Raw genomic sequence first — 26,698 nt, 5'->3', positions numbered from 1 at the left:
GGAAAAAGAAGACTTCTAAATTTAAAAAAAAAAAAAAAAGTAATATGAAAGAAGAGTAGGACAAGTGAATAAACAAAAATTTCATAAGGTAACAATACGTGGAAACATTAATACTTTTGAATTTCGTATTTTGCTAGTGATTTGAGGGAATTTAAAACCAGAAAAAGCAAATTAAATTAATCTCTCCATTTTACAAATTTAGGTATTGCTGTCACTTTTTCTTTGTTTTACAATGCTGCTACAGCTGGATCAGTAGTTATAGCTGATAATGCCCATTTGATTGCCTGCAAGTGAAAGGGAAATAATTGAACCATCGAAGCCTCTTTTGAATTAACAGATGGGTCATAGAGCAACAGTGCTCCTCTGGAAATTGGTGGAAAGGATTAATTTTTCTGTATTCAGTTTCACTGACTAATCCTGTTGCCTGACTGCTGAATTTATGTGCTCTACAGGCTGGCATTAACCTGGATTATGCCATTTCTTGAAGATCTTCTAAGAACAGTTCCATAGGCAGCAGGTGTAATGAAGTCTCATATCCACAGGCATTTATGTATTCTATGTCCCTACATTACCTCAGTGAGAAGAAAACATGTTCTTTACATCTGCCTTGGCTCCTGTCCAAAAGAATACCTTCTGTTTTCTTCCCATTTCCCCTAGATGCTCCTTCATCACTCTGTTCTAATGCTTCACATAGTTACTCAGCCAAAAATAGCACAATGATCTCATGTGCTCTTTCATTATAAATAACAATGCATCAGGTAAAGATAATTCTCGTACAGTGCTCTTTATTAACCATATTTAAAAACAAGCAGTATGTGTGAAATCTTGAGCTTTTGAAAGTTCACAGTTATTTTGTACTTGTCAGTCCCGAGCTCTAGCAAGCCACAAAACTAGGTCCTTCTGAAAACTGAATTTCTTTCTCCAGTACATTCATCATCATACTGAAAACTTTCAAGCTGCCATAATCTAAAGACAACTTAAAGAAAATAGCCAGGTTTGTAAATCCAGGATTTAATAATGAGCTTGTTCAGACACTTGAATGGGTGTTATACCTTCACACAAAGAAGTATTCAAATTTTCATGTTCATAAGATGGGTGCTCGGGATATTATGATTTAAATAAGGTCAAATTTTAGTGAAAGTGAGTTTAGAAAAGGAACCGGTGCTTCTGCTTGCATGTTTGTTCAAGCTTTTTCGTTATAGGTGTCACTTAGGTACCCACTTTGAGAAGAATTTAGATATTAAAGAATGAAAGTGTTTTTTAAGGAGAGGGGTCTTTGTAAGAGTACTATGTTTGAACGTGGTTATCTGTAGCTGTATATGTGAAGCTGAAACGTAGATATATTTCATCCATAACATATACCAATCCAAAAGGGTGAAGGCACCAGTCACAAAACAAATGTAGAGAAAATGAACTGCTTTGATTAGCCCTTGTAGGCTGGGAACACATTCAGAAACTGTTGGATTTTTAGCAATTCTTTGGGTCAATAACTACTTACAAAGTTTACCTTTTACCTATTCAATGTCTGCTTCTAAATCACTGAAACCAAGACAAAATGCATCTTAATTCTAAAGTTGAGCTTGTTTAATATTTGTTTTTGAGATAAGTTTTATCAGAAATTTCTATCTTAAAAAAATAGGAACTGTTGTGGCTTTGTAACTACGTAAACATAGTATTTTAGTTGCACACACATAACTTCATAGACTGCAGAAACAGTATGTGATTCTGCACATTGAAGGTTTTCTCAAGGGGGCCTTCTTAGGACACTACTTGCATTAATTGCATTAATTATTCAAGTAATTGCATTAATACATCAAGAAATGGCCTCCCCCATTTCACAGCGCGGCAAAGTTATAACTCTTAGATCACCCTTGAGAAGATTATTGAGCCTGATTTCAAGCACAGCTGTGAAGACTGCAAGTTCAGTAATATCCATTGGACTTTTAATACTAAGTAAGCCACATCACAAATGCTACAGATACATCTTGCATTCCTTGTAGAACCCTAATTCAGACATATGCGTAAAGTTGTGGACTTTTGTGATGTTCATTCTCTTGCCAGATGTGTTTTAATTGAGATGAGAGTTTGATGTCTGGTGGACCCATCTAAATGCTGGATGCAACACAGATCACAGCAAGGGGGAGGCAGATCTGAAGGTGGGAATGAGCTGCCAGGAGCAGAACTACCTCTTTCAACAACAGTGCTGGGCGAAACCCTTTAACTGTTTGTGGGGATACAATGTGAGCTTCTTTTGTTAGCAGGAGATCTGCTAAGATCTTCCAGTCTTTCTTAACTCTGTGGTATAGGAAGGCAGTGTTATAAGTGTAAAGTGAAAGACAGATAAATATGGTATTTTTTCTATCTACCTTACTGTTTAAACTGAAAAGTAAACTAGAGCAAGAAAATAGAAAAACAAAATAAGAACAACAAAAACAAAACAAACAAAACAGATAAAGTAGGAGAGATACTACATACATCAACAATCAGGAAGTCCAGCCAGCACCAGGCATTAGTAAAGTATGTTTGATAGCCATAGGCCACCCACTTCAGCAGCATTTCCAGAATGAAGATGTAGGTGAAAACCTTGTCAGCATATTCCAGCATGGTCTTGATAGTTTTGCGCTGTTCAATATATATGTCTTCAAAAGCCTGTGGGTAAACACATACAAAAATATTTGTTGTTCCTTTTTGTAACTTTGTCACTGCACATACTTCATGTTGTAACCAAAAACAAAACAAATACAACAAAAAAGGAAACAATCTTTCTTCACAGAAAAGCATAGGAGTGTCATATCTATCTGATGTCTCCTTTTCTGCTCAGTATATACCTGTTTTTCCCCTATGAAAGTGTATTTTCCAGCTCATGGGAAGCAGAAATTACAGTGCAACCACTTCAATGGTCAGAGATTTTTTAAAAAAATTATTTATTGCTGATGGCAAATTATTCTTCTCAGATAATTTGGATACTCACAAAGAACACTGATTTTGCAGAGTGAACTGCAAATTCAGCCTGAACTGAATTCTACTGAGATCATTTGGTTTGTACATAGGTAGATCCATTTTCAAAATCCAGAGCCATAGCTGTAAAGTTTTCAGGACAATGACAATACAATTGATCTTATGTTTTTAAGTCCTGTTGCTTTTTGAAAATGTTAAGTAACAAATCATGAACCAAGTTCTTTCTTCCTTAAAAGAATATTTATTTCTCTAAATCAAATACCTGCTTTATTACTCAGCTTCTATGAGATACACACATTTTCTGAGATCCTTGCAATGTTATTTACATTTTTTGTGTGTTTTCATTTTTAAACATTTGAAAAAACATATAGATTCTGCTTTTTAGAAATTCTTGCTGTCCTCGAAGACATTTCCCCTGTAATTGCTTTTCAATTTTAATTATGCTTGTATTTCTTACAGAGAACAATTGATTTTTCTTAATTGAAAGAACAGCAATGATCTGATAGTTTGTAAAGACTTGGATATTCATTGATATCAACATTCATTTTTACCCAGCCTGCTTTTGAATTCCTTCACATCTGTCAGTTCAATTGCTTAGTGTTTGTCCATCAATCATTGAATTAACATCTGTGTATCAGTAATTTGGGACAGTTAGATGAGGCACTATGATACCTGATACTTCTGTACGCACTAACAACTCTGTTGCACTAAAGTGGGAGGCCACACACCATTTCCTTCTCACAGCTGGGAAGACAGCAGTGGCTAAGCCAGCGGGGCTCTGGGCAGCTAGGACCATGTCTGCTCTCAGCCAGAATGGCCCTACGGAGGGGATTTGCAGGCAGCCTGCCTGTACCTACGTCTGCCTGCTTGTTCCTGCCTGCACCTGCCTGATTTCCTGGCTGTAGTGACAGTGAGAGTTGCCTGGAGCATGGTCTTGGGGTGAACATTGGGATACAGCGCTGGCAGGTCCAGAGAGACCTTTTCACTACCACAAAGGAAGCTGAAGGCAGAGTGGGATCTCACATCTCCAAGGGACTGGGCTAATCCCTGGTCTCTAAAACATTTTCACAACATAAATGTTCTGTGGATGACACATGAGCATGAGATGCTAATACTGCGGCATCTCATCTCAGACTTCTCCTAAACAAAATGATGGAAATTCACCTTTATCAGATCTCCTGCCATTACTTTTCTCTCATTTAAATTCTTGTCACTGAAGGCATCCTCCACTGGGTAGCATGAACCAAAACTAAATAGATGTCAGTCTTTTGCTATTTTGAGGGGTTTAAATCACAGGAAACATGTCACATGGTGTTGAGTAAAAGTTGCTTATTTGATGGCTGTGTTGATATTATTAGGCCAAACAAAAGCAGAATAATTCTTAAAGATTTAACTGAAACTAATGACAGGTATAAACCACTAACCAGTAATGGTATTTTAAAATGTTGGGAGTGGTATAAAGAGTTTGATACAATTTAGCAAGACAATTTTATTATTATTATGATTACTTAAGTAATTTACCAAAGGGTAATTGCGACTAACTAAGCAATATGCTAGCTATACTCTGTGTTATCTGAGGGCAGTTTATTGTTATCGATTCATATTATGGTTGGCTTCTTTTTATTTTGCCCTCACATACTTGTTAACCTTAAAGCAAATTCATGTTTTTAAAGATATCCCTTTAGTCTACATGAGTATGAGTCGGTAGAAGCTGAATTAGAAGCATAAATAATAAATTCGTAGAAGGGAATAATTATACACAGTCTTTTTCTTTCTTGTTGTTCTAGCATATAACATTGATAAGACTGTATAAACCATCTCTGGCTCCTGCAAGGTATTGAAAGCCACAACACTTCCACACTCTTTTTTTTTTTCCATCAGTGACAACTGTTTTCCCTGAGTTGGATCAGTAAATACCAGTAAAATCAGAGAGCAATCTCAAATAACAAAATCAAATATGTCCTCTTCTTCACATGTTGTCCCTTTCCCTGCTTCACGAGTACCACTCACTTTAAGCAAAGGAGTTAAGCTCTCTCAGATCAGCTTGTCTGCTGTTTTTTCAACATATTGTTGAGAAGAGACTTTTTCTACCACTCTTTCAAAGGCCTGACTAAAATGTAGTCCTGCCATTTGAACTGTGTGTTCTTTCTGGTGGAGAAAACTAAATTAAAACTGTTTGAAGACCAAACTTCTAAGAAATTTTCTGACAACATTGTGTCACCGTTCATCTTCTACTTACCAGAGCTCCACTACTGAGGAGAATCATAAAGACAATGAAAGTCTCAAACCAGTTGTGTTCAACAATCCTGAAGCAGGTTTTTCTAAGGTTCCACCACTGCTTTCCTCTCCCTTCTTCTATACTTACTTGACAGCACTTGAACCTTCGTACACACCCTTTAAAAAAAGGGTATTGGGGGGGGAGGGAGAAGGGAAAGAAAGAGATTTTGTTGAATTGCGTTAATTTTGGATATGCATTCTGTTAGTGATACAATGCTACCTTTCCAGAAGCAGTGCTATTTAGTAAAAACCCAGTAGATTTTCACCCAGATGACCTTCTTTTTCTCCAACACAAAAAAAATTTAACACTGAGGCAACCGGAATTTATGATCAAATGAACTCGTGAAAAGAAAGTATTTTTCATTCATCAAGAACTGAGTGCTCAATACAGGGCACACAAAAAATTAGAAGTCCATGGAACTTGAAGCAAAATTACAAAATAAAAAGTATGAGTAAAACCATACAAACTCATCAAATACATAGTAGGTTTATGTAGTAATATATGGACAAGTATTATTAAATTTTATTCTCTCTTTTGGGGGGATACTAAATTCAGACAATGCTGTGTTTATTGTATGAAAAAATTCTACGCCTCATATCTGAGTTCTGAGCGTTTCAGTATTGGCTAACTTGTGGCCTTAATTTGTTTAAGCTTTTATGATTTAGCTGCTAACTTGATTTTATTTCTTCTTTCATTTAGGTAGAAAAATACTAGTAACCAATAATGGTATTTTCTTTGCCAAATCCAAGTCTGTTACAGTACTACTTCTTACTAGTTCATTGTAAATTTCTAAATAAATGTCTATTATCAGATCCAGAAATAACCCAACCCCAGCACCGAGTGTAGCATTTTTTTTTCCAAACTCTAAATCTAATTTTTGCTTACAGATACAAAAAATTACATTTGTATCCTTATGTTACTGTTTTAAACCTATTCCTTTCCCCAATTCCTTTACATGCACACATCCATAAAGTTTCTAACATGGAAATGCTTTTGCAAATAAAGTTTATGACCAGATTCTTGTTTTATTGAGTTCTGTAAAAGGGGCAATAGGAGGAAGCATGAAAGACAAATGAGTCCAACAAGTGAGACTTTTCTTGCCCTAGGTGGCACGCAAAGGCTCTTTCTTTTGCCAACTCGTGGAAGGTTCCTTTAGCATTTTGCACAAAACCATCCAGGTGCAGTTTTTATTTACCACTCAACAGCTATTTCATTAATGCACACTTTATAAAGCACTTTGATAGATATCTATGAAGAATAGTGTGTTATTTTATTATTTAGGAAACTGTAACTAAATTCAGGGAGCACAGTATTTTGTACTAAAATAAAACTTGCAGTAATATATTTTTCTTATTTTAAAAATAACTATAACTTTCTGATAAAATATTTTATTAATTGCTTATCTGATACATAGTATAGTGGTATCAGTACCCATATGGTAAATTACGGTCTAAAAGTACTATCACTAATAGTTGTAGTTTAAACATTAACAAAAGAGTAATTCAATAAATAAATATTCTTAGTTTAAATAGATAATTATTCTGCATTTCATGAATAAGTATTAGCGGTATTTTAGTTCCAAACACCTTCTGTGAAGCAGGCCTCTGGCTCCTGGGCTTCTTCAGGTTCAGCTTCTGGTTGCTCTTCTGCAGGAAGTCCAATATCAACTGTGCTACCTTCAGATGAACTAGACGTATTTAACTTCTGTAAAGGAAAAAAAAAAAGCATCACAAATACACAGTAAATATTTTTAAGGCAAATATCAGTTGTTTTCAGAATAAGGAAATACTTCTGCCATGTTTTTAAATGCTTGAGTATTCAACATAACTAAATTGCTGATTAACATATGTGAAATAGGTACAGTCATTTGGTTTCCTCCTACTCTGTACGGATCTATTAACTAGAAGGTGTATTAAGCTTTAAACTGAAAAGTATGAATGGTCATGTTAAGGCTGCAAAGTTTTATGACCACTACTAGCTGTAAGTGGCAATGATCTCTTGATCATCATAGAAATAATGAAGCTCAAGTATATATGCAGGAATCCATATCGAACACTGAAAAGCAGGTAAGAGCCTAAATATATGAGGTGTGACCTCAGAGGAATGAGGGAAAACAGCATTGGTCAGCAGACAAGGCTGTGCTTTACAGGTCAGCAAGCCCAGATTAAAAGTGCTGAATGTCTAGCTCGGAGTGAAGCAGAAGCTGTGTACAATAAGGCCGCAGTAGTTTAAAGATGGCCCATAAAACATCAGATTGTGCTGTATAACCTAATCCAATTTTCAATTTGATTCATGCTCATCAACATGATGACCATAAACAGAGAGCAGTGAAAGGTGGAAAGTAAATATTAAAAAACTGAATACACTTAAGCTAATCCTATCCAAAAAATTCTCTAAGTGTTGTAACATGTAGCTGGCACCTGGCTACAATCCAGCTGGTTGGTAATGTAGCTAAAGATTGGGTAAAAGTTGTGAAGGAAACATATTTAAGGATGTAGGGGTAAAGAAAATAATGGAATAAATTCAATACATGCTCATCAATGCTAAACTGCAGCAGTCTTTTTGATATTGAGGACAAAAAACTCCCCAAACCCTAACAACAAAACTCTTACTAAAACATTCTTCAATAACAATTCCAGAACTCATTGACATTGAGTTGCATGGCACCTAATAAAATCTGTAGTATTTTAAGTAGCCTGGTTTTAGTTAATTTCATCTTGTGGTGAATATAGATAGATTAGGAGAATAATGTTTCAACTTTATCAGAAAAATGAGTTGATGTATCCAGTTTCAGGCTCTGTCATTATTTGTCACAAGAACCAATTTATAAAGGCTATTTTCCAAATTACATTACAGAGTTGCCTCTCATATTTTTACAAAAATATTGTATACTTGTAGTAATCAAATTTTCACAAATTGTCCTTTGCAGAACAATTTACCATTTTTCAAAATAATTTTGAAAAGACTTTGTAAAACTTTTCCACAGCTTTTTCATTTTTGGAAAAAAACCCTGTAATTTTATTTCTATATTTTCTTCTAAGAAGCAGATTTTCTGTAATATTACTGTCAGCTACTTTTTGCACACTAAAATTAAGATCTTCGAAATTAACCATCTATTTTATGATATTAAGATGATTAATTTGTTACTTTGCTAAGGGAGAAAAGAGTACTCAGCAGAAAAACAAAGGAAACCAGACCAACTACCGAACCAACCTCCTCCTGAACACCGCCAGAGGGAGGGGGAACTTTTAGAGCTCACCCAATCAGCACAAAGGGATCCAGCCCTGTAAAACTCCCGGAACGGTGCTGAAAAGCTCAGGATAGTCTGAAGCCAGCTGGAACTCACCTGTTAGTGCCCTCTGGCCTGAGACGTAGAGAACCCACACAACCTTTCCTAAGTGGCTTCTCATCAAAAGCTCAGCTAATTCAAAGCCTCTGCTGTTCTGGTGTTTATAATTTCTTTTCTGCAATCCCATTATACTAACAGTCAATATAAAATAAGGACTTGGACTCAAATCCAAAACAGCACTGCTGGATGGATCTTCATGAAGAACAAGATAACAGACCTGCTCTTTCAGAAGCTTCTGGAGAAGGTCAGAAATGCCATAGTACTTTCTCGATGGGATAAAAGGTAACCCTGGCCCTGCAGTAGCAGCACATTTACAGACAGCTTCCTAAGTTGAATCTGTTGCCCACTGATCAGTCATAAACCAGCCTGTGTCACTCCATTGGTCTGCCTGCCCTATGATGGGTTAGACCGGACTGGCCAGTGTTTAAGGTAGTTGTGGGGAGAGTAGATGTTTTTCTCCAATGGATCTTTCGTTAAATCATATGAATCATAGAATACCAGGTTGGAAGGGTCCACAAGGATTGTCTGGAAATGTTGTTCTATTCAGAAATTCTTCTTGCTGGGGCAAGTTCTTTATGTGCTCCAATACATTCCCGTAACCACTATTGTTGCAGCAGTTCAGAGGCTTGAGTCAAAGCCAACTTATAAGAATTTTGGCTAATATTTAACAGGAAAAGAAATATCAATGATTCAGACACTAATCGGAAATGGGAACAACACTGTCTCTGAAAGAGGTTGCCATGAGGAGAGGCTGTTTGGTACACGTTTGCTTTCCTGGGGGAGGAACCAATGATTGCACTTAGCTTAACACTGGCTTTTGTTGGGAACACTAGAGGGCTTACACACACTGCAGTGACTGCAGCACAGAATTCAACTGGCCTAAAATCAGGTGTCTGAAGTACTGCTAGTAATACAACAGGAGGGGGAAAAGATGATCTGTCCCACAAAGAACCTGGATTGCTACCAGAACGGACACTAACTAGTTTACGGCTCAAGTCCCTCAAGTCAGAAAACCAGTTTTGTTAAGTGTCTGGAAATATAATTTTTTTATTTGATTAAAATGTCAACAAACTAAGTCACTGAGGGTGTAGCTGTTTTGCAAATCATGTTATCAAATAAATTTAAATCTTTTGTTAAAATAGTCACAGACAAACAGTCATGTAAAGGAACAGTTATAGCCTTAATATGTTTTTTTTATAAATAAAGTTCTCAACAAGGCTTTATATCTACATCCTGCTTTGGCATTCCCTTAGCAACATGAGATATTTTAGTCTGTTGATATTATTTTTTAGTTTCAACAGCTAAGTGAATTGGAAGTATATGGAAGAGTCTATGGTTAAAACTTTTTATGGGAATCTAGGTCTAGAAGAGTGACAATTTTAAAATCTAAAAGAATTCCAGTGTCTAAAGGAAATACATAAACTATCTCTACGTTTTCTGATTTATAACTGCTCACAAAAAAATCCCATAGAAGGGGAATTTTTGAGTGGCAGAGAGAAGTTGCATGACACTCCTCATGGGACCTTTGCTACAGGAGGCAAACAAAAGTTTCTGTGCTAAGGCACTGCCCTGCTCTACCAGTTGTTGCAACTACCATATGGATCATAAACAGTTCTTGTGGATTGGTTTGGTCTCCCATTGCCTGGCCTCTTCTCTCCTCTTGGAGACTGTAATATTTAACCCTTTCCCACACTTTTGTTCATGAAGAATAAAACCCTTCTTTATAGACTCATTTATGCCCATGTACAAAGAAGCATAAAAATAACAAATGATCAAGAACTGAATACACTGGCTTATGCTGAAAAAAAGAAAGTCAATAGATCAGAGACAAATGCGCAACATATCTAAATACCTCTTTGCTTTCTTCCAGGTCTGATTCACTACTAAATTCCTCTGTGTTTAGATTTTCAAAGTCGGATTCACCCAATGCAATGGGCACTGTCACAGTGAGGCTTGGGTTGTTTATGAATGACATGTAATCACTTTCATCAATTATGTATTTTTCCACACTGCTGCCTGTGCCTATGCCACTAGTTGTTCCATTTGCATCTCTAATATAGTCATGGTCCTTGCTTAGTTCCACGGTAGTATGGTTAGAAATACAGCTATTTTTGTTGTTCAAATCTTCAAGTGGTTTGATTTCATCTAAAGCTTTTTGTTTCTTAACAAAAGCTTTTTGGATAAATTCACGTGCTTTTCTTTTTACATAATCTATGCCTTTCTGCATTCTTGCTACAGCAATTTGCAGATTATTCATTTCATTGTCATCATCTGTCACGGCAAGGTTGTCCGCACTAAATGAGCTCAAGAGCAAGGCCAAAAATAGGTTCAGTACCTGCACAAAGACAAAAAAAAAAGGACGTTCTAGACTTTATCCCAACAAACAACATTTAGTTTATTAAAAATTGTCATATAAGTGATATCAAAGACTACAATCCCAATAATTCACCATAAGCAAAGAAAGACACCCTCAAAAGTTTTAACTTCTCCATAAAAACCTGAGATTTTTTCATTTTGCTTAGGTCCTGTTCACCATTCAAAAATATTCCTACAACTGAATAATATCTGTAAATGTGTTTTTAAATCCCCACAGTATATAAATATTTAGGTGCAAAGTCTAAAAATCCAAAACCAGAGATGGCAGATTTGCTATTAAGCATCATTAAAAAGTTTAATTTATCCATCACACAGCAGACATTAGATTATTTAGGTGACTAATCCTATGGGATAAATAATAAAGAAATCCACAGCAAATGGTTTATAAAGAGCCCATAAACTAAAATTATTTGAAGCACAAAATATTTACAAAGAGCAAGAATACAAATCAAGAATGTGACTAAGTGCTCACTCTAACATTCTTAGGATTTTGATATTGCAGAACACTTTGTTCTCAATCCAAAAAACCTCTTAAGCTTAACTTTAAGCATTGCTTGAATCCACCTGCTTAAGTGCTTCATTGAAGCAGGGCCAGAGCACTTAGCTGACTTCAGGATTGAGCCCACTCTATTGCCAAATAATTTTTTGCTAATGCTTTGATTACGTACCACTAGGTTTCCAATCACCATGACCATCATGAAGACAGTAAGGCACATGGCTTGGCCAGCAACCTCCATGCAGTCCCACATCGTTTCTATCCACTCTCCACACAACACTCGAAATACGATCAAAAAAGAGTGAAAAAAATCTTGCATGTGCCAACGTGGAAGCACACAGTCACTTGCGATTTTGCAGACACATTCCTTGTAGTTTTTCCCAAACAGCTGCATCCCCACCACAGCGAAAATGAACACAATGATGGCCAGCACCAGGGTCAGATTCCCCAGAGCTCCCACCGAGTTACCAATAATTTTTATGAGCATATTTAGTGTTGGCCAAGACTTTGCCAATTTGAAAACTCGCAGCTAGAATAAAAGAAGAATATCGTTAGGACATCCAGCAAGAAAGACACAAAAGATATTTTAAAGTAAACTTGTGGGAAGATATCACTGCAAAATATGCCCTGAGTATGACTGTTCAGAGGAAATCCTCTTGTCTAAAGCATGAAAAAAGAAGGTTCACTCAAGAACATTTGGTGAAGGTAGAGCTTGAGATTCTCAAAGCAGAGTTCTTACTGAAGGCCAAAGAAGCTACTGGCCATATTAGATGGAATTCAAAATGTAGGGTTCATCTGTTAGAATCATCTGGACCACTTTTCTACTGATATTTATAGAGCAGATCTATTCCTGTGATGCTAATCAGAGAGAACACAATACATCTAGGGAGTCGATTTGTTTCTGCATAACAGGGTGTTTACAGTGTTTAAAGTGTGCATATAGAATAAATACATTGGAAGTAGGCCCAGGACACCCACTGCTATCTATTTGTCAGGATGTCTATCAATTTCCATTGAAGACAGTAAGATACCACAAGTAACAAGGATTTAAAAGAGACATCAGGGTATCACGGCAAAAATCAAGCAAATTTTTAAGGAAAAAAAAAAAATTAATGAAGCCACATTAAAACTCAGTACAATTGATGTATATTTACCAGTCTGAAGGATCGAAGAACGGAGAGCCCTTCCACATCTGCAAGACCAAGCTCAACCAAGCTAAGGGTTACAATAAAACCATCAAAAATATTCCAGCCTTCCTGGAAATAATAGTAAGGATCCATTGCAATGACCTTGAGAAACATTTCTGCTGTGAAGATTCCAGTGAAGACCTGAATTCAAAATGCAGTTGTGAAATTCCATTGTGAAATATAATGTTACAGATTTAGCTCTTGTCTAAGTTTTTAATTCAAGCTACATATCTGCAATGTCTTATTCATGTACTGGACAAACAATATCCCAAATTTAATTTTTACAACATAAAATGGAATGCTTTCCAAGAAATTACATGGTAAGACATCTTTCTTGATATTCTAGGTACAATATAACAGCAGCACGAATGAGGCCAAATCTAAGACTCTAGAGAGGCAGATCCTTTGCTGGTATAACCTGCTGTAATCTCCTTCAGTTGAGCAGAGGTAGGATTATTTATACCAGATGGGGATCAACTGAGATACAACTATCTGCTGAAGCCAAGGAACTTAGACCTGGCTGTTGCCAGTAAGTTCAGTGAAGTTGATTGGCTCAATCATTTAAACATTGGGAATAAACGAGCATTTAAGAATATATTTTAAACATGATATTGCTGGTAATGCATGGGCTGCTATGCTGAATGAAGTAGGACTCATATTTAGGAGTCAGCAAGGCAGTGATGCCGTGCAGCTTTGAGAGAAGTCTTAGAAGAATTTCCTGTAGGATATGCCTCCGTTAAAGACTGCCTGAGCCCTGGTCTGAAATGCTGGTTTTTGGGTTTTGATAACCCATTTTCAAGCAAGCTGGACATATAATGGGACAGCTGAAGAGAATCATCTAACTGGGATAATCAGGAGATGGACAAGAAGAGTCTGACTTGCTCTGCCTAGGAACAATAAAGCTCCAAAATAGATTTTATTACAGTCTTTAAATACATTCCAGATATGAACACCAGAAACGCAAAGGTTACTATTTTTTAAGCTACAGGACTAGAACCACTGAGTAAGAGGTAGAAAGGAATACATTTTGAAATGCTGACTTAGGTTCCTAATAATCAGGACGGTGAGGTTCTCAAGGAGCTTTAAAGTGGAACTACCAGAGCAGATAACCCTGACAGCCTCTAGACTGCAGAAGGGGTTATGTCAGGGAGCCAAAGTCTGGAACATCATGGTGCTTATAGCCAGGTTCTTTCACACTCCCTTTGTAGTCAGATGTACACCAAGATTCATATGGCATTTTCTTGGTTGGAAAACAAATCTGTGTAATGCTACAAAACAAGATTTTACATTTTACTAGGAAACTGAGTTTCCCTTATTTGAAGTATCTTAAAACCAGCATTTATCTACTAATTCTCCCTTCTGAATCCTGTAGTTATCTACATGATCTGAGATATTCTGTTCCTCATTACAAAACAAGGATTATTAAAAATCTCATAATAAGAAGAAGTCTTAAAATAACAAAGTAGGACTGCAGCTGCAGATACATCTATTATGATCAAACCTGTCAGTTCAAAAGCACCAGAGCTACAAAAAATTAACTCCTGAATTCTTTAATAATTTATCTTTTTGAAGTAGAAGGGAGAAAATATAGTTGACATCATGAGGAAAAGATATCTTACTAATTATCTGATGATAAAAAATATGAAAACTATAAGAGGAAAAAGTACTGCAGAATAGTTTTTGTAGTTTTACATAAAGCACATAAAGAAAACAATCCACATATCCACAGAAGAAAATTCTAGAAATACTTTTAAAAGGCTCTTTTAGCTCTTCTAAGCCTGCGCTCAGGAAACAGAGCAATTAAAACCACATTCATAATTTAAAGATTTGTATTGTATTGATTGTAAAAGTGACACTACGTTTATTTGCATAGTGTCTTTTTCATAGTAATGCATTTCTTCATTTAGTAGTTAGACAAATCAACTTCTGTTTAAGATGGACTCTACTTAATGTAGTGTTGGTGCCATTTAAAAAATTATTTGGCTTAGCAGAACACTGCAATATATTGATTTTACAGTATCCTAAGTTACATGAGCCAAGGTAGACAGCGAAATTTCCAAAAATATTCAGATAGAGTAATATCTGGAGGCCAATAAACATCCAATAAATCTACTTTCTAAAGAGATGAAAAGAGAAAGAAGAAGAAAAAAATCTATTAAAGCTCCTTCTTTCAGTTATTTCAGTGCCAACAGACTTACCAGATTTCCAACTGAAAGTACTTTATTGAATTCATCGGTCATCGGATAATGTTCCATAGCCATAAAGAGTGTATTTAAAACAATGCAAATTGTTATAGCCAGGTCAACAAATGGGTCCATTACCACTAAGTTGACAATATGTTTGACTTTTAACCAATGTGGACTGCAGTCCCAGATCAAGAAAATATTTGCAAATTTATACCAACATGGTGGGCATTTCTGTCTTGATTCTTCAAGTTCTGTGGGTAAAGAAAATTCATACAGGTAACTATGTGATTGCCCTAACATTCCTCAATCTTGTATGAATTGTATCAGCCAAGATGTCAATCTAAACTCATACTGACTAAGCTCTATAAATAGGCCATTTATACCTTTTTAAAGGACTTTTCAATAAAGTCTTTAAAAACTGTTATCGATCGAATGAATTTATTTTGTTCAAAGCTTATCTATCAAGCACAACTTCTTTGTATTGTAATCACTATTCTGTTCAATATAAATTTATGCATTGATTTGTAATATATATTTCATTATTCGTTGATTACACTTCATCCTGCTTCTCCCACTTACTGTTCTCTTATGTAAATTTTTTTATTTTGAAATTTGTGGTGTTTACGTAAAATTTTTTAATATAACTTTCATTCCTAGTTCAAGAAAAAAACAAGTTTTTATCACCTAGAATAGCACTTCTTTAAAGAGTAACTGAATGAATATAACCGCTAAAAATATGCATATATTTTAACAACGGTTGCATATACTTGAAAAATGTTCAGTGGCCTTTTTGTGTCCAATAATATATCGTTAATTAATATGCATAAGCCTCCACTCAGTTATGACCATCAAACATAACTCTCTAGTCCTGATGACCACATGAGGTAGACAGTGGCAAAACAATGAGATAGAAACAGTTACTTATGTAATAACTTTAATGCTTACATGTGTAATAACCTTAATGAATAAAGCTCTGAGTTTACTGATAAATATGTGTCAGTTTGTGGGATGCTATCTGTTAATTAATCTATTTTAAATCAGTTCTTAAACTTCAAAACTTACTGAAGTCCATTGCAAAAAAATGTATTAAATACTAAGTGATGCGCAGCACCCACCTTCCACAGTGTTTGTGAGAATACTGGCAATACTCATGGCTCTTTCCCTTAAAGCTGGATCTTCAAGTAAGTCCATAGAAACGTGTAAAGAACCCGATATTCTCTTCCTCATTTCTGTTTCTGTAGTGGTGCCCTATACAGAAAACAAGAGTGGGTGAGACCACCTTGGAATAATAAGATAAGCAAAGATTATATAGAACCCTGTTATTAATGTTGTAGCTTGGATGCGTGCTTCATGCACTTCAATTTTTATCATGTCAGACTTTTATTACTTTTTAGTATCTTTTAAATAATTTTAAAGTATATCACAGTATCACAGTATGTTTGGGATTGGAAGGGACCTCAAAAGATCATCTAGTCCAATCCCCCTGCTGGAGCAGGAACACCTAGGTGAGGTCGCACAGGAACATGTCCAGGCGGGTTTTGAATGTCTCCAGAGAAGGAGACTCCACCACTTCCCTGGGCAGCCTGTTCCAGTGCTCTGTCACCCTTACTGAGAAGAAGTTTCGTCTCAAATTTAAGTGGAACCTCTTGTGTTCCAGCTTGATCCCATTACCCCTTGTCCTATCATTGTTTGCCACCGAGAAGAGCCTGGCTCCATCCCCATGGCACTCACCCTTTATATATTTATAAACATTAATAAGGTCCCCCCTTAGTCTCCTCTTCTCCAAACTAAAGAGACCCAGCTCCCTCAGCCTTTCTTCATAAGGGAGGTGCTCCACTCCCTTAATCATCTTGGTTGCCCTACGCTGGACCCCCTCTCCAGCAGTTCCCTGTCCTTCTTGAACTGAGGGGCCCAGAACTGGACACAATATTCCAGATGTGGTCTCACCAGGGCGGAGTAGAGGGGAAGGAGGACCTCTCTCGATCTACTAACCACCCCCCTTCTAATACACCCCAGGATGCCATTGGCCTTCCTGGCTACAAGGGCACAGTGATGGCTCATGGTCATCCTGTTGTCCACCAGGACCCCCAGGTCCCTTTCCCCTACACTGCTCTCTAATATGTAATCTCCCAACCTATACTGGAACCTGGGGTTGTTCCTGCCCCCTGCCCAGGTGCAGGACTCTACACTTGCCCTTGTTAAATTTCATTAGGTTATTCCCCGCCCAACTCTCCAGCCTGTCCAGGTCCCGCTGGATGGCAGCACAGCCCTCCGGCGTGTCAGCCACTCCTCCCAGCTTGGTGTCATCAGCAAACTTGCTGATAGTACACTCAATTCCCTCGTCCAAATCGTTAATGAATATATTGAATAATATTGGCCCCAGCACTGACCCCTGAGGCACTCCACTAGATACTGGCCTCCAACTAGACTCCGCACCATTGACTACCACTCTCTGGCTTCTCTCCCTAAGCCAGTTTGCAACCCCCCTCACTACTCTATTGTCTAGACCACACCTCCTCAACTTAGCTGTCAGGATGCTGTGGGAGACTGTGTCAAAGGCTTTACTGAAGTCAAGGTAGACCATATCCACTGCTCTGCCATCATCCATCCACCTTGTTACATTCTCATAAAAGGCTATGAGGTTGGTCAAGCATGACCTACCCTTGGTAAAGCCATGCTGACTGCCCCTAATAACCCTCTTATCCTTGATATGCCTTGAGATGGCACCAAGGACAAGCTGTTCCATTACTTTCCCAGGGACAGAGGTGAGGCTGACCGGTCTATAATTACCCGGGTCCTCCTTCTTGCCCTTTTTGAAGACTGGAGTGACATTTGCTTTCCTCCAATCCTCGGGCACCTCTCCCGTTTCCCAAGACTTGGCAAAGATGATGGAGAGCGGTCCAGCAATGACTTCAGCCAGCTCCCTCAGCACCCACGGATGCATCCCATCTGGACCCATGGATTTATGAATGTCCAGACTATTTAATTGCTCCCTAACCCAGTCCTCATCAATGAGGCAATAGTTTCCTATTGTTAAGTCTGAGAGTTTATTTACTTAACTTTTGCATTTTCTTCAAGCTATAAAAAAGGATTTAAACAAATGTAAAAGGATTGATTTCAAAATATTGTATAAAATTTTTGCAAACTGTAAGTTTTTTCCTTGCTCCTGCTGACAGAGTATTCTGCGGTTTGTGATAGAATAGTCTTTTTCCCTAGGCAAACTGCAGCAAGTAAGAAAAGTCTGACTTCCTCATGCTTCCTCATGCTAGTATCTTATTAGTAATTTAGTAACGTGAGCAGAAAACTTAAAACTAAGCAATAAATCTTTTTCAGACATCATCTCTTAGGTTGTGTGTGGTAGAAGAGTGGCAGCAATATGGTCTGTTCACACAGACATCTGTATTTTTGTATGTTTTGAAATGTGGTAATCCAATAGCTGTTATCTACACTACAGAACTCCACTAGCAACAGATGGAAAATATATAGGAATGAGAAACAAATGATAATAAAGAATTGATAACTTCCTTATATTTTTAACAGGGCTGATAAGGAAGAATGTTTTCAAAATTAACTGATAACACTAATGTTGATAAAATGGTAATAGCAGCATCATATTGATTACAGTTATATGTTAACACTTTTGTATACTATTTTCAATTGCATAGTAACTATGATTTGGCAGACGATAGCCAGATGGACCTTTAGATCAGCAAAAGTAAAGTAGAGTACAGGAATATAGTAAAGCATCGTGCTTTTATAAATGTGTAAGTAAGTTAATATTTTATTACTTGGAGACTGGAAATTGCATTTTTAGTTATGAGAATATTTGTAAGCAAATGCTTAGGCTGCAAAACTATCTCAGCTGTTTTATTTATTAAAGATTTTACAAGATGCAGAAGCATTCACAGCTTGACCAACCAGGAAGCATTGCCAAGGGTTCCATTCTGTAGAAAACACTGGCTGGTGCACTAAGAAAAGGCCACGATGCCTAAGCTATTTAAAACTTTCTTACATTGTCATCAGTAGCTGGTTTATCTATTATCACCTCTGGCAGAAGCTGTCCAACAGGTGATGTAGGAACAGATGGTCCACCAACCAGGGAAACCACCCCATTGCAATCCACAGTGCTGTGCATCTTCCCATTCACTGGAAACACTGCCAGCATCCTGGATGACCTACTGGCCTGACTAATGTTACTGTTGCGCCGTTCACTGTGCCTGCGTGGCACAAAAAGAGAATCTCTTCTGCTATCATTGTCTTCAAAAGTGCTGTGCTCATCATCAGCAAAGTCATTTTCCGATCCAACATCCTTCGCTCTGCCTCTGAAGCTGAAAAGACTTGTTCTGCTGTTGCGCCTCGGAGAAAATAGAGAGCCGCGAATGCTCAGCAAAGACTGCAGGCAAAAAAAAATTGTGATTATTAGCTGAAACCTTCACATTTTGCACTGTTATTAGGATAGCAGAGGGGTTTTTTTCTTATATGAGAGTAAATATTTTTCCCAGAAACTAAATGCTTCTGTGAAGTTGTTGTATTTCATTATATTTATATTTTGCAGATAGAAATGCTGTTCGGTGATTCTTAAGACAAAAGCAATTATGAGCACTCCTTTCTCCTAACATCAGTTAGAGTTGCTGAGTGGAGTAGTTGCACAACACTTCAAAAAAGGGAGTCTATACATGCACATTCCTTCATGTATGCAGTATCCTGCATATATTGAACCAACCTCCAAACACTGAAGCAGGAGGAAAATATAAGGCTATCATAATGGAAAAAATACTATAGCATTTTAATAAGTCTACATAATAGATAATCATACCCTCTCCCCCCTGCCCCATGGAATCAATCAGAGAATATTTTAAGATGTTTTTAAACAATCCTGTTATAAGAATAGAGATATGAGGTTACATTTAATTCTCTGTGTTTTTTTACACAACAATCTCGCAGCTACAACACTTTCTCTCAAGCACTAGCAACAATAATAAAGTTTAATGAATATCTCTGTGTTTCCTTTCTTTAGGCAGCAGGGTCATATTACAGTACCAGGAAGACTAAAGTAGTTTTCTAACAGCCTATAATGCTTTAAATGTAAGCTGCTACTAAAAATAACTATATACAATACCTGATGTGGAGAAGAATACTTCTTTTCATATGTCAGTCTATTGCCTTCAATAGATAATCGAAAACCTTTCCTTCTGATGCTGTCTTCTGATTCAGACTTGTGAAATTCATCTTCATCTTTTTCCTCCCCTCCAGATTGTTCTTTTTGTTTTCTTTTTTTCCTTCTATTTCTCCTCTCTTTTGCACTCTTTGAGCTCAATTTTGATGCCTCTGAGGAACTTTCTGAGAGCCCTCCTGCTTCTCCCCCAGCACTGGGCTCCCTGGACTCTGCGGATGCTGTTGCTGCTGCTGCTGCTACCGCTGCTGCCTGCCATATGCAGAATGAATTTGTGTCACTGAGTAAACCATGACATCGTGTTTTTTATAAATTTACTTATACAGAATTTCTAGTCCAAATGCCCTGGATCTTAACACTTTTTTTTTTTCCATAGGATATCCCCTCTCTAGATTTTTTCTGATTTCTGTTATTCAATTGACTCAAAATCTGTGTTGGTCATAGTATTCTTCTATATTTCATGACTAATTTTTAAATGCAGAAGTCTAACAGACAGTAGGGTAGGAAAAACATAATGAATATTTGATACCTAGTTTTGAATACTCCTTCTTGATTATGGCTGGGTTGTTCACAGGACAACGTCTTTAGTGCAGATCAGAAAAACCTCTGAGCTAGCTCTGTTGAAAGCCCAACAGGGTAGTTTTATAACTCCAAATTTAGAAAGCAGAGGGTGAATACCTTTGGTAAAATTACATCCATACACTTCAGCATTACTACACCATAAATTATACCTGAGCTGCTTCTTGTTGCTTCTTCAGTTGTTCCAGCATCTGCTGAAATTCTGCCTCTTTCTGTTCTGCTTCTTCCATGGTTGCTTGATTCTGTTCTTCATAGGCCATGGCAACCACAGCCAGAATCAAGTTGATCAGGTAGAAAGAACCAAGAAAAATTACGAGAACAAAAAATATCATGTATGTCTTCCCAGCAGCACGGAGTGTCTGGAAATAATACATATATAAGCAAGAATAGGTGAACAAAAGTTTTGGTTTTCATATTGTTAAAATTAAGATTACATAAGAAAATTGATTTTAGGCCTCTTGGATTACTGGTAAAGAAATAGTTCGGTTATTTTTCATTAAAAATTCTCACCAATTGATAAAGATTTTCCCAGAAGTCTTGAGTCATCAAGCGAAATAGTGACAGGAAAGCCCAGCTGAAAGTGTCAAAACTTGTGTAGCCATAATTGGGGTTTCTACCAGCTTTCACACATGTATATCCTTCTGGACACTGCCTACAAAGACAAACTGAATGTTACCTAACATAGTTATTTTGAAATTATCACCTCTTGTCCAGGACAAGATTAGGATTAAAAAGTGGATTTTTCTTTAGTTAATCAGAGTAGAAATAATAGTAGTTGTGATTTTTAATAGAAAATTATTTTAAAGCATGCTAGAAAAATTAAGTAGGAAAGGCACATAAATAATTAGGGTTAAAAGTTTAATCTAAGCTTCTGAAACATAATATTCCAAATATATTAATTTTGTAACAATAATGTAAATGTCAGTGTTTTCTGTTCTCTCAACCTGCTAGTACTCATATGTGCAGGTGGAATTGCAAAATTACACATTTTCCAGCTCTTCCATCTGTTACTCCTCATTGGTGCAGGCAGGAGCTGCACCAATACCAAATTACTGATTCATTTGTGCAAAGACTAAGCTCGTTTAACCAATCCACTCAGCACTGACCAGGAACCCAAATTCTCAGCCCAATGTAAAATCCTAGTATTTCTATGTAAAAGAAAGTGGTCAATCAAAATATAGTCCGCCCTTCAACTGCACAGCTAAAGAACATGGATCTCATTTGTACATGGTGTAATAATATTGCAAAATTGGGTCTTACCCGGCATCAGAACTATTTCCGCAAAGCAGAGCATCACTTTGCCCTTCCAGAAAATAAAAATGACCTGTTTAAGAAAGAAGTTTTAAAAAATTATAAAATTTGGAATATGAAGGTTTTCCTACAGCTCTAGGTGATTTCGAATGCAATTTTAAACTAGCAGGATTTTTTTTCAGCAGGAACATAACTTTAGAGTGAATGACAATATGAATTGCAGCAAGTGCCATCACTCACTGCACTTACTGTTAAACTGCAAAAATACACTTAAATTCCTGTCAAATGCTGCTGGATGTAGATGAAATGTACAATTCTCCCTTCAGTCTGATCACTGAAATTTGTGAAATTATATTGTACAGTTACTTATTATAATAATTAAATTGTATCTGAAAAAAATATATTGATAATATATTAGTATTGCCAAGGGCTCCAGTTTGCCACTTCCAAACACTTGTGGCAGTTATCTAACATGCGACCTCTGCAAAAAGCCACCAGCTGCCAATGGCTCTGACTATTACAAGTGCGTGCACGTTGCAAGTAGTCCACTGACTGATGTGAATGCCCTGGTGTACATCTAAATTTAACTCAAGACAGAATTACTGCAACAGTCATGGACTTGTGTAGGTAGGATTTTAGGAGTATATGATGAAATTATTGATCATCTTAGCAAAGAGAAATTGGGTAAATTCCACCAAATCACCCCATAGACAACCATCCCATAATCTGTATAGTAATCCTGTATTTAAAGGACATTTTAGATGGTTTAAACAACAAAGACATTGACCTCTGTGTTCTTAGAAAAATAAAGAGATGATGTGTAAAACGTTGTGCTTATTAAAATTCACTTTGACCATATCCTTAAGTGCTTTCCTTTTTCCCCTCAAAGCAGATGCCTACAGTTGCTAAATTCTTGATTTTGGGAGAATTATCACAGGAGGAACTTCCTCCTGCAGTAACAATCTCCCATTTAGTCACAGGCTTAAGGACGCAATTTACACAGGGTCAGACCACGTAGCCCAGTATCCCATTTCTGATGGAGGCCAAAAGCATTGCCTCAGGATGTCTGTAAGGACAGGGCAGGAACACGATGATACTCCCCATAGCACCTCCTCAGCTTCCAATTCTTCCGAAGCACAGCAGCTTTGGAGTTAAGGTGTTACTTTTTAGCCTTCCTGAGAAGACTTAAATCCCACATTGGATTTATTTTCCATTGAACTGACTTGTTAGATTACCCTTAAAATGACCTCATTTGAAATGCTACCAGTGCAGCTCTGTTTAAACGTGGCTGTAGCTGTGCTGGCTGTGCAGCCCAGGCAGGGCTACTACAGAAGCTGATGAATTCCCAGTCTGAGGAGGTGTCAGAAGATACTGGCTCAGCTCATTGCTTTGCTGCAGGAGGGACAAGGTACCCCAGCCAGCTGCATCTCTCCATCCTGTGAGTGAAAGTCACCATCCAGTAAAGTTAGGTTCTGAGCTGTATGTAGACCTTGTTCTGACACTCTGTGAGGGACTCAATTTCAGTGTCTAATGCTAACACCTGCATCTTACAGGGTACAATATTCTGTACTCTGCAAAGTGCACAACCCTACGTGCGGCTGCTGTCATTTTGGGCTGGTGTGCATTGCAGAACTGCACTCTGCTGAAACACAGCTGTAAGTAGTAAAGGTAGCTGACATGATGCTGACTGCAGCTGACCCCTATGAAGCAAATCTTATTCTGCAGTACGTCAGCTAATCATGATTAAAACATGCTGGAACATAGCAGCTGCTTGGTAAGAATGCAAACCTGACTTGATACAGTTTCCATGGAGCAGTCACTCATGATCAGTACTGCATCAGCTGAGCTGAACTGCTAAAATAGGGTCTGCATCCAAGTTCTGTGGTTCAGACAAGATGTGCCCTGTAAGCACGCTGTACCAGCCAGCTCCACAGGAAATAATAGCCACCTGGGCTTTCTCTGGGTTTCCTGATACAACTGTGACAAATGCTCAAAATATTATCATGAAACGAAAATTTTTATAACAATGCCAGCTGAGGGGTATAAGCATGTGTCCCTAACTAGATGCAAAACTCTGAACTGTATTTTACTAAAGTAATGTGAAAAGTCCCTCAGTACCTCAACTGTTTAGCTCCCCTTTATTTGGTTAGGGAATAGGAAATAATCCCTGGTAGGTGAGCAATTTACTCCAAAAGAAGTTACCATTGTTTGGATACACCTAGGGTAAAGACTGAGGATAATTGTTTCACAGAACAGATTGCAAGATGTTATTTCCTAGAACAAAATGGCTTTGTGGCAAGCTTGCCAAGATAAACTTTAACTTCTCTAGCATGAATTTTATCAGATTTGCTGTGCTAGGGGGGAAAAAAAAAAAAGAAAAAAGTGCTCAACTCATTAATGCCAGAAGTGCTTATAGAAGATTTCTCTAAATGGTATTTCAAAAATTAGCTCAGTGGCAAAACTAGGTCTTACATGCCTTTTTCTGCATAGTATACACAACTATTGGCACAAAAATTTTTATAATTCCTAAAAAAGACAGTGACATTGCACTGCTCTGAGCTCCAGGTAAGTCTATTTTAATTGCCCTATGGCATAGCTGGTTTAAGAAGCATTTCTGTATCCTGTCTGCCCACCTGGAAGAAGAGAGCAGGAAGCTGTGAGAAGATAATTTCTCTCTTTGAAACTGCTGGTAAGCAAGGACAAGCTTATTAACTTCATAATAAGACTCATAATATCATTATAAATTTCATAATACATATGAAATCCTGTGTAAATATACCAAACGGTGAAGTAGCCTTTCAATAAGGTATTTTTCTGTAACTAATTCAATTCAGCTTTGTTTTTCAGTGGCTTCAGCTCTTCTTTAAATCAAATGAAATCAGAGCCTGAGTTTATGGATTCTTTGTTAAAAAGCAGAAAATTAAGCTTGACCTTAAAGTCCAGGTCCTTCATTATGAGACTTTGTTTAGACTTGGTTATACCCTGTGGCATGGGATCTCCATGAATTCATATGTTCAAGTGGGTTTCACAAAAAGATTACATCTTGATTTAAGAAATTAGAATGGAAATCCATCACAGTCATTGATCAGCTATGTGATCACAGTTAGAAGCTGTCTGTATTTGAAAACTGTCTGGCTTGGACTTGCAGCTATTGAACCTGTTATATGCTTGCCTGCTAGATCAAAGATATGTCTATGATGAAATTTCTTTTCCCCGTGAGGTTTTTCTCAACTGTGATCAAATCACCCCTTAAACCTTCTCTTTGATATGCTAAGTAGGTTGAGTTCCTGGTCTATCTTGGTATAAAGCATGTTTTCCAACCCTTTAATCATTCTGCTCTTTTCTGAACATCCTCCAGTTTTTCAACATTCTATCTAAATTGAACTTTATATAGTATTCCAGTAGCAGCTGCAGCAGTGCTAAATACAGGGGTAACATTGCCTTCCTGGTCAATTATTTATGTGAACAGGATACTATTTAGCTTTTTGGCTGCAGTGTTTTAGCATTAATTTGTCAGAGTCCTGGCTGCTCCACAGTGCCTTAGGTGTCTTAGCCTCAGCCTCTCTATTGCTAAGGGCTTTCCAATTGCATCTATATATCCTGCCTCTCAGTTGCAGCTCTGCAACCTTTCACGTAAACTGCTGTCGCAGTGTTTTTCAGAGCCTCTGCGGCACCATTTTTCCTTTGTTTCTTTCCTTTGTTCCTTTCCTGCTGTTTTTCACATTGTGGTTATTCTCATGACATTATACCTGCAAACACACGATTGTTGCAGCAGACAGGCATGGGAAGCAATTGTCTCTGGTGCGAGATTCACCCCTCTTCCTTCCCTTTTTTCCTACTCCTTGCTTGTAGCTTTTTGTTTATATTAGGCAGCCTAATAACACACATGCACAAGCTTAAAAACCAACCAGCCCATGCAGCACCCACCCTGATCAAAGTGCACTCAAATTAGTGCGAATAGCACTGTAGGCAGGGACAACCTGTGGGGAGTTTGAGGAGATGCTAATGAAAAATACATGGTTGCTATTGGAAATGTAGTATGGAGTGATTGCTGCTGCACTGGAAAGGACACCTGGGGAGAAGACTCACACAGAGAGCCCATCACTTCTCTTTGCAGCTGGCTACTGTGGTCAGTTTTCCCTTTTCCCTTCCCTTTAATTTCTCTCTCTCCCCTTTAGTTCTCATTTTTCTCCAAAAGTTACTTTCCCTGTTAGAGATGCTGTATGCCATCAGCTACAGTCTATCAGTCTATGCACATGAACTTGTCTCAACATGAATTATGCAGCATTGATTTTTAAGATGGGGAGCTTAGGTTTGTAACCTCACATTTAACTGTACTGGAATGCATTTCTTTATCTGTTCTCAGTTTGCCAGACTGCTCTGTCTCAACAAAACTGGTTGGAAAATCATACTTTGGGAAATTATCAAAATGGAAAGATGCTTCTGAGCAATCTTTGTCTGAGATTGCTCCTGATCAAGGTTTTAACTAATCTAGATGACAGAAGAATGCTTACCAAGTTTGCAGATGATACTGATCTGATAAGGGTGATGGTGAGTTTGAGGAAACAATTACAATTTAAAATATCCAGTATAGCTGGACAGATGGTCTGAAAAAATAAGGTGCTGTTCAGGCTGGAACAATAAACTGTGCAAATACCAAGTGGGAACTCAACAAGGTAGAAGTCTGTAAAAGATTCAGAAGGCAGACAGACCACAATCTGAACAGGATTTAACAACGTTACAGTTGTAAACAACAGTAAGTCCTAGCCTAGGATAGCTAAAACAGAAGTTACTATGCCACCACATAATCCTTCTTCTCTACTTAGTATGCCTCCTATGGAGGACACATGCCTCAATGTGAGTTC

General features: G+C 37.5%; 1 protein-coding gene across 11 annotated transcripts in view; it reads right to left on the bottom strand.

Moving 5' to 3' along the window:
• The window catches only part of LOC309441200 (sodium channel protein type 1 subunit alpha), a gene marked incomplete at its 5' end in the record, with an annotated part of 68,100 nt that overhangs the window by 23,199 nt on the left and 18,203 nt on the right, over positions 1 to 26,698 (bottom strand). For 3 of the 11 annotated variants that reach the window (XM_082055707.1, XM_082055705.1, XM_082055712.1), the window contains 13 exons: positions 2,476 to 2,649; positions 5,198 to 5,352; positions 6,823 to 6,940; positions 10,438 to 10,920; positions 11,630 to 11,986; positions 12,612 to 12,785; positions 14,843 to 15,081; positions 15,946 to 16,078; positions 18,843 to 19,223; positions 19,950 to 20,255; positions 20,735 to 20,941; positions 21,093 to 21,234; positions 21,843 to 21,906. In XM_082055707.1, the coding sequence (XP_081911833.1) occupies positions 2,476 to 2,649; positions 5,198 to 5,352; positions 6,823 to 6,940; positions 10,438 to 10,920; positions 11,630 to 11,986; positions 12,612 to 12,785; positions 14,843 to 15,081; positions 15,946 to 16,078; positions 18,843 to 19,223; positions 19,950 to 20,255; positions 20,735 to 20,941; positions 21,093 to 21,234; positions 21,843 to 21,906 (2,933 nt within the window). The remainder of the gene's footprint in view (positions 1 to 2,475; positions 2,650 to 5,197; positions 5,353 to 6,822; positions 6,941 to 10,437; positions 10,921 to 11,629; positions 11,987 to 12,611; positions 12,786 to 14,842; positions 15,082 to 15,945; positions 16,079 to 18,842; positions 19,224 to 19,949; positions 20,256 to 20,734; positions 20,942 to 21,092; positions 21,235 to 21,842; positions 21,907 to 26,698) is intronic. The other 8 variants (XM_082055709.1, XM_082055713.1, XM_082055706.1 and 5 more) reach the window with 7 other exon arrangements.

The sequence above is a fragment of the Streptopelia decaocto genome (genome assembly GCF_964273445.1).
Source record: "Streptopelia decaocto genome assembly, chromosome: 6".
NCBI classification, from domain to species: Eukaryota; Metazoa; Chordata; class Aves; order Columbiformes; family Columbidae; genus Streptopelia; species Streptopelia decaocto.
This window is presented reverse-complemented; position numbering and strand designations above follow the sequence as displayed.